The sequence below is a fragment of the Ananas comosus genome, linkage group 3 (assembly GCF_001540865.1).
Source record: "Ananas comosus cultivar F153 linkage group 3, ASM154086v1, whole genome shotgun sequence".
Taxonomy (NCBI): domain Eukaryota; kingdom Viridiplantae; phylum Streptophyta; class Magnoliopsida; order Poales; family Bromeliaceae; genus Ananas; species Ananas comosus.
Window position 1 is genome coordinate 15,861,779 of NC_033623.1, and position 8,755 is coordinate 15,870,533.

An 8,755-nucleotide genomic window follows, 5' to 3' on the forward strand; every position below is an offset into this window, starting at 1 on the left:
TTTATGCAAAAAGACCTATAAAAATTGATTAAATATAACAATACAATAATGTTTTTAAACAATATAATACAATATAGCAAAAAAAAATATTACTAAGGTACAACGCAATAGAGTATAATTAAGCTTATAAATAACAATATTCAATTGAATATTTCGAAGAACTCACCCCGGCAGCCGGGACAGTGAGCGCCCGCACGGGCCGGCGGGTCGACGTGCGCCCTCCTCCGCCGATGAGAGGGGCGTTGCATCTGCACCGGCCGGACTCGAGTCGCTGGACCCCGACCATCCCCGCGCCTCACCTCGACCGCCACGCCCGGCAGTGCCGCCGCATGCACCGGCGCCGTGCGGCCGCGGCGCCTCCGAGCTCCGCGAGGCAGAGCTCGGCTTGGGGGGCGCCGTCGCCGCGGCAGAGCTCGCGCCGCTGCTGCCGTGGCCGCATGCTAACTGAGGCCGGCGGCGAGCCGCAGCGGGGCTGGCGTGGGCGGCGGCATTCAGCGTCAAGCGGATCCTGCCTCCTTTCGTCATCATCCCATCATCATCATCATCATCAAAAACAAATTATCAAATATTACTGCAATCAGTACAAAACTCTGCAATACTATTATTTTTTTATCTCAACAAACAATTTCTTGGATATACACATTCATGTTCTATCTCACCTTTCCTTTTCACTCTACCTCTAACCATCACCATCCATATAGTATATGCAACACAAAGTGAAAACAGCACAAAAAAAGGGAAAATTACAACGCACTTGCGTTCGATCTCCGCACGACGCTGAGATCGACTTCACGCCTTTCACTCCATGGCCGCAAACGAAAACCCTTCCGCCCTGGACGCTCAAGCTTGAGCTCCCCCACGCACCCGCTGCCAGCTTCACCATCTCCACGCTCCTCCCGCGCTCCTCGACCTACGTCGGCCCAGCGGCAGGGTTCCACAAACCCCAATCTCGCGCCGAGCTCGCATGCTGTCCGGCAGCACTTGGCCGATCGCGGCGTCACAGCCCTCGGCGCGAGAACCGCTCGGTCCGTCCGCCGTCGCTGCGGCAAGCTTCTGCCGGCGGCGCAAGCGCTCAACCCCTGAGCCGACGCTCTGCCGCGGTAGCTCGGGGGGCATCGTGCACGCACGGGCCGTGCAACGCGGCTGCTGCGGCGTGCGGGTAAGCGGCAGACCGTGGGGAGGTCGTGTGTCGGCCGAGCTCGAGTCGGCCCGGTCACCACAACTGCCTCTCTCTCCGTCGGCCGTCCGGCGGCGGAGGAGGCGCACGTCGACCCGGCGGTCTCGCGCGGGCGCTCGCTGTCGCCGCGTGCCGAGTTCTTCGGTAATGGGTAATGGTGCCGGACCATTACAAACCATTAATGGTGAAATTACACCATCAATAGTGTAAGGTTTCACCATCAACTGGTGTTGGTGAAATCGGTGTGGTGGGTCGTCGGCTCGGGTCGGCCGAAGGGAGGAAGTAGAAGCTTCGCCAGGCTGAGTCGGGGCGTCGGGGTGAGCGGTCGGCCTTCGTAGTCCGACGCGCGCTTCCTCGGGCAACTAGTAGGAACGCGCGCGGCGCTGCGGCGCCGTTCACCCTCGCGGCAGGTGGTCAGGCTCGAGGTCGGCGCGGGCCCAGGTCGACAAGGAAGTAGAGCTTCCCCGCTTGAGCGGGGCGTCGGGGTGGAGGGTCCGGCTCCCGTGGCGAGCCCGGAAGTCGCGTGTGCGCCCCGTGCTCTTACAGGAAGATCAAAGAAGACAGAAGAAGTAAGAAGAGGAAAAAAAAGCTCAGCAGCAGGGGGTGAAAGAAGAAAGAAAAAGAAAAAAAAAATTACTACCCCTGCAGGAAAAGAGTAAGAAGAAGAGCCCGCCTGCGGTGCTCCGGCCTTACGCTTTTTTTATTCGGCGGGAAAAAAGAAAGAACGAGAGAACGAAGAGAGAGGAAAAAGGAAGAGAAGAAAGTAAATAGGGATTTTGAGTCAGTTTGCTGAAAAGCGGACCGAATCTGCAAAACAAAAGTGACCCGATTTGCAACCAAGCTTAAATAAGTTGAATTTTTTATGCAAAAAGACCTATAAAATGACTTAAATATACAATACAATAAAGTTTTTAAACATATAATACAATATACAAAAAAAAATATTACTAAGGTACAAGCAATGAGAGTATAATTAAGCTTATAAATAACAAATATTCAATGAATATTTTCATATTATATAAGTACAAAATTAATATAATTATTTAAACTTATTTATTTTTATTATTTATCAATATAACAGTAATTTATTCGCAATATATGTATAATATTTAAATTGTATAAACAAAATTTTGTTTCACATAAAAAAAAGCACTTCTATAAATCTTGACATATTGCTCACTAATAATTATTAATATGTTAAATATATATATTAATATGAAAATTTAGGCCGATTGATACGCGTGTGCTAAAAATTGTACGTAAATTTATTAACACACACAATAATATTATAAAATAATTTTTTATGAGACCAAGAGCATTTACTTATATAGAAAATGCTTAAAATTATAGAACACTCTAGCCCCCAAAATATATATTATATAATATATATATATATTATATATATATATATATACTAATATATATATGAATATATCATTATATCATTAGTGCTACTTGAAAAAACTAATTACAATTTTACAGTTTTTTTTTTTCCGAATATAAAATCTAATAATTTTTTTTTAAAAAAAATTACGTTTTTAGGGGGGTAAAAAAAGAAAGTGCTTTTTCAGGAAGAAAACTATTTTCTAAAATAATTTTTTAAAAACCAAACATACCCTGAATAGGAAGATTTTCAATTTCTCATTCATTGCTGTGTTTCTTGTATATTGCAGTATTATATAATTTGTTCATAAGAATTTAGGGTCATGCAATATATAGACAATTAAGAAAGATGACTCGAATTTGAGCACTGTTACTTTTATTTTTAAATCAAAAAAGGCTATGTGATGTGAGATTTACATGCAATTTCCTGTTTGGCCTTTTCTCAACCAAAGATAACTTTTGTATTTAAACTCGAAACTCTTGACTCCTATAATTTTGTACACCTTTTTCTTCTTTTTCCTATTTTATTACAGGGAAAATGATTTTGTACACCTCAATAGCACACTTTGGTAGGAGGGGGACAAGAAAAAAGATGTTAAACCTCAGCAAATAATATGCATGAGCCAAAGAAAACAAGGAAACATTCTCATATATACCTCTACTTTGCCCAGCAACTAATACAACTAGCGAGAAGCAAACCTTAGTCAAAATTTACATCATCATATCTGCTATATATGTATTGCATGGCTTCATTGTTGTTGTTGCTGCTGTTGTTGTAGACTTTATGGATATGATGCATGGATATATAGTCACTGTACCATTCAGATGCTGTGAATCAGTCCCTGAAGTTTCCGAGTAAACACTTAAAATCCCTGAACAATCTCATATATCACTAGTTGATTCCTGGCCATTACAAAAGACCTAACCTTTTCCCTAGAATGGCCATTTTACCTCTTTTGTAAATGACTTCCTTCTTGTAGTGTAGTTAAAACAGGGTTAGAAAGGCCAATCTAAAGGAAAAAGTCATGTGTTCTCGGAGCCTTGTTGGCTAACGATGAAATTGCAATGTACGTGAAAGTTCAGGGACGAAAGCATTTAGAAGCTCATGGACTCGGAAATATTCTGATGGTACAAAGAATATCCAGACATTTTACCTTTATTTTTATTTCGGATTGCCCGCCTTCATGAGCACGAATCTCCTCCTTCCAACACTTTTCACATTCTCCATCAGCTTCTCAAGGTGAAGCATTCTCCTTCTCGCGGACTCTACGTAATTTTCCTGCTCACTCTGCTTCTCAATCTCGTCCCGAGGTGGAGAATTCTCTTCTAATGGCTCAACCTGCCCATCCAAGTCTTTATACTCCATCACCCGTTTTAAAGTTTCGATCACCTCGCTCATCTTCGGCCTATCTTTTGCATGCTTAAACAAGCATGTATCAGCCAGCTGGGCGATTTCCCGAGCAGCCCTTAAAGAGTACTTATTTTCAAGCCTGGGGTCGATGATCCTGGTGAAGCGGTTGCTGTCAAAGGGGTAATGCTTCACCCATTCTAGAAGCTTCTGCTCGTTTCTTGGCCGGTTTCTTTCCATCGAGCGACGGCCGGTCAGGATCTCGTAGAGTACGACGCCGAAGCTGAATACATCGCTCTTGACAGTGAGATGGCCGGTCTCGACATAGTCCGGAGCGGCATAACCGTACGTTCCCATTACCTGATTGAAATGAAAAGAGAAGAGCATGAGGAGAGAAGGCGGGAAAAGAGAAACTGAATGATTTGTTTTACCACGCGTGAGCATAATAGGGTGCATTAAGGGTAGGAAAAAAAAGAAGAAGAGTAATTAGTATCCCTGTAATTTCGTAGGAGAAGCACCGTTAACCGAACTTTACACTTGGATAAACAGAAGTTACGTTTCAACTTTCAATTTTACAATTCCGGAAACAGTAAAAATAGTATCATGAAAATCAATAACGGCTCTTCTGCTGAGTGAGAAGCAAAAGCATCAAATTATAGATTCTGATCCATTCAGCTTCTAGGTCAAGCTAAAGGCTCTGGATTTAATTGGTCATGAAATAGACAAATTCTGCTTTTTCAGTATAGAAGTTGCTTTAGAAACCAAGGAAAAGAGGTACCAGGCCATGCTACATAATCTGCTATATAATTACATGAAGACGTACCGCAGTGGATACATGAGTATTCCCTGCTGATGGTCCCTCCCTTGCTAGCCCAAAATCCGAGAGTTTCGGTCTAAACTCCTCATCCAACAGCACATTAGATGCTTTGAAATCACGATATATCACCTGCCAGATCATGAAATATCAAGGATCATTAGCAATGATGCCCTGAGAAACAAGAAACGGAGAGAAATAAACCGCATAATAGATAGAGTTGCATAATATTACGTACGTACGAAATGATCTGTTTTTCTGTTTCTTATTTAGGCTGATAGATCTAAACACAAAAAGACGCGAATTGAAAATTTTCTGGGTGGAAATCAAATATCAACTCAAAATTCTTGATGCGTTTAGCTAGTGAGTAAGACGACTGCACCTATTAATCAATAGAAAAAAGGTGAAACTTATCTATCGCAATTATACCTAGCCAGCCCAGGCAGAAGAATAGAACACTGCCCGCCCATTATAGGGGCTTTTACATAGACGTCCCTACGCATACAAGCGAATATGTGTAATAGACTAACGTTTCTATGGAACATGCATAAAAATTCAGATTTTCCAAAGCAGGGGCATATAAAAATGTAAGTTATATAATTTTGTAGGGGTATATATCTAAATATCCCGAGTTCCCAAAAGCGAACCTGAACTTCCAATCCCTCGTGCAGATACGACAAACCTTCGGCAGCACCCAAGACTACCTGTAGTCTAGCATTCCATGGAAGGGGAGGATACGCTTTATTGAACAAATGGTCGTCTAGAGTCTTATTGGGCATAAATTCATAAACCAGCAGCCTCTGGGCCCCTCTTTCGCCGTCGACAGCACAGTACCCGATAAGCTTAACGAGATTTGGGTGTTCGACAACGCCAAGAAATTGAACTTCTGCCAACCATTGTCTATGTCCCTGCAGAAGAGGACATCGTCAATAAAAGACAAGTAGGTCGCATCTCGCATGGGTTTGATTTCGACATCACAAACTCTTGCATCATAAGCCCTTGACCAGTACCACAGTAGCTTGAACCGAACGTAGCCTATCAGCATGACCCAAAATACTCGAGTTCGATTTACCAATAAGAAAGCAATGCTTCAAAAAACACAAGTAGGCGAATACTCGGACCAATTATTTTTTTTTTTAAAAAAAAAAAGCGCAAACTCATAAAAGGAACTCAACATCCTCCTTCTATATAACACAAACCTTTACTTGTTTTCTTTTTTTTAAAAAAATTTTTCCTTGGATGGTAAGACAGACGCAGGGTGATTCCCTAATCTCATCTTTAATTTTCTCTAACTTAAAATACGTCTTAGAGAAACCAATCGAAACCTCAGTTTCTCGCTGCGAGTGTCAGCAATTCACAATTACTCATACAGAGAATTGAATATGCACATAACAACACATGCACAAGAGAAGGACGCATATGAATAGTTAAGTATACCTGCTGGCCGTTCGGATTGAGCTTCTTGACGGCGACGGCAATTTTATCAGCCTTTTCGTCCGAACTAGGCCGGATGAAGGCTTTGTAGACGGTCCCGAAGCCGCCCTCGCCGATCTTAACGAGGCTGCTGAAGTTGCTGGTGGCGTTCCTGAGCTCCCGGAAGCTAAACACCCTGAGATTGCCCGCCCGCTCCTCGTACAAGTCCGGAATGCTCCGCTGCGACGCGGCCGAGCCGGCGGACTTGCTCGTCGCCTCCTTCGGCGTGCCGGAGTCCTCGGACCGGCCTGTCTGCGCGGAGGAGACATTCGTCGAGCAGGCGGCGGGCGCCGACTTCCTCTGCTGCTGCTGCTGCTGCTGCCGCCGCCGCTTGTGCTTCTCCTTGAAGTAGTGCAGACACCCCATTTTTTAGCTCCCGGGGGTTGGCTTCATCGCAGCAAATTAACGGAGGTGGGAAAATGAAGTAGCCCAAAAACCCACAAGAGGAGGAGAAGGAAATAATATACGGGAAAGATCAAAAAAAAATAAAAGTAAAAGGGAAAAAGAAAGTGGGAGAGAAGTAAGTAACGCGACGCACTGGGGAGAAAACAAAACCAAATTGCCAAATTTGACGAGATAGAAAGAGCGAGAAAGAGAGAACCCCTCCGCGCGGTTGCGGTCAAATAAGACCGGCTGAGAACGCTAGGTCTAATCTGCAGCTTGTGCTGCTGCCTCCGCCCTTTTTATCTTCTTAATTTCCTCAACAAACGCGCTTTCAATATCATCAGATGTGCTTTCCAGTAGATCAAAATTTCTTTAAAAAGAGTGGAGTCTTTTCACTTGGCAGTCATTAGAGACTTTCTAAATGAGTGGCTTTTCACTATTTAAAAGAGGAGATTTGTTTTTGTTCTTTGTTTTTGTTTATTTTTTTTTGGAAAAAAAAAAAAACATATTCTGGTATTTACTTTTACTTTTTTCTTGTATTTAGACGGAGAAATGAGAGATAAAAAATAAAAGAAAATAAAATAATAGAATGGATGTGGTTTTGACAGAGGAGTTTGATTCGGAATAGGCAACCAATGCATGGCCATTTTCGTCTTCCGATTTTAATGAAGGATAAAAAAGGATAGGTAGCTAGGCACATAAATTACAATAAATTGCTATGCTGTTGCGTGGACCATGTTCACCACGTCATCCATTTTGATCGGCTCACCGAATAATGACATGATGGTGAACCATGTTCACGCCATAAATGTTCCAGCAAAGGAGCGGCTCACGCTGCCGCATTTGATTTTTCTGGGCTAATCTCTAATGGTCGCCAAATGACTACCCAAATTCAGAAGCTTCTTTACTTTGGGAATTTATTATTATTATTATTATTATTATTATTATTATTGTTTTTTCCCATTTTGGGACTCCCCCTGGATTAATCTAATTGGATCTTGTTCAGAATAAAAATAAAATTTAAGCAGAGCTGCCGATTAAACACCCATCAATGCATATTTTTACTGAAGCCTTTTCAGGATTTTAAATGTTCATTTTAATTTATCATGCCGAAGAGAGTCTACGCAATGTTTGTGTTTTCCGGATTAAATAAATCCTTTTAGTTGCAGCAAATTTGTTGAAATGAGAGCACTGCATACAAAACCCCCAGTTACGATCTTAGAACGATGGAATCTGAGCCGTGTCACCTGCTATTTAATTTATTTTAGAATTTACGAGAGGACTTGCATATGATGTCCTAGGCTAAGTCTTCGTAGAAGATTAAGAAATGTATGATCCTTCATTGTTAAGGTCACGAGCTCCACATTATTGGGTGGCTACCCATTTTTTTATGAATGTCACCTAACATACATATTTTCTCTCGCTATGCGTGCCAAATTTATTTATGAATGTCACCTAACCTGCATTTTCTTACTGTTGGTGGAACGTTGTCGTCGATCTCACTGTTGCGTTGTAACCATTTATGGTGGTTGATAGTTGATAGAAGAAGAGTCAGAAAAACCAAAAAAGAGGGTAATTTCTTTTGGACGGTGTGTGAAGCCTACAAGCAATGGTCATACCATTGCTCTCATTACATGTAAAACAAGTTATGTCCCTTTCGTGAAATAGATTGGAGTAAAATTCTGAAATAAAAAACAAAGATTACTTTGAACGGTGCGTGGGATCTGCCACCATGTAATTTCTTCTTCTATAAATCTCCTCTCCTGACGTAACGCGCGTGGACGACTCGGTCAAATATCCATTAAGTAGTTGATTGGAGACTAGATTGGGGGTTCTGAATCGTCTAACCCTTTTCGCACGGCGAGTCTAGGAAATTTTAAGAATCTCGGCTTCCAGATTGCCCACTTGCTTTTCATGCTACACAAGACCAATTAATAATAGCCATATTTGCCCTACAGTTAATTATAGATATAAATTTTGCACTTTTCTCGCTCTATCTTTCACAAAAATTATTTTAAATTTCTAGTTAAAAAACATAGTATAATAATAATAATAACAATAAGGCTAAAGAAAGAATATGGGTTATCGACTGGTTTAGGTATAAATCTCACTCACATCTAGTAAGACTCTCGGCCGATAAATAGCCACATAACTCTGCCAAGGGTTATTAAGACTC

At 42.1% G+C, this 8,755-nt stretch overlaps 1 protein-coding gene across 1 annotated transcript; it reads right to left on the reverse strand.

The window, feature by feature from the left end:
- On the reverse strand, positions 3,003-6,999 carry LOC109708199 (probable serine/threonine-protein kinase PBL19). The gene is made up of 4 exons (XM_020229843.1): positions 6,160-6,999; positions 5,370-5,630; positions 4,732-4,854; positions 3,003-4,268 (listed from the first exon to the last, which is right to left on the reverse strand). The coding sequence occupies exons 1-4, from the start codon at positions 6,559-6,561 to the stop codon at positions 3,723-3,725; spliced, it is 1,332 nt and encodes a 443-aa protein (XP_020085432.1). The 5' UTR covers positions 6,562-6,999; the 3' UTR covers positions 3,003-3,722.

Bases quoted from the DNA above. Each gene is read 5' to 3' on its own strand.
- LOC109708199 (XM_020229843.1), bottom strand. From the start codon at position 6,561: ATGGGGTGTCTGCACTACTTCAAGGAGAAGCACAAGCGGCGGCGGCAG. The intron at 4,855-5,369 runs GTTCGCTTTTGG...ATGATCTGGCAG, and splicing joins ACGAGGGATTGGAAGTTCAG to GTGATATATCGTGATTTCAA. The intron at 4,269-4,731 runs GTACGTCTTCAT...CATTTCAATCAG, and splicing joins ATACTCATGTATCCACTGCG to GTAATGGGAACGTACGGTTA.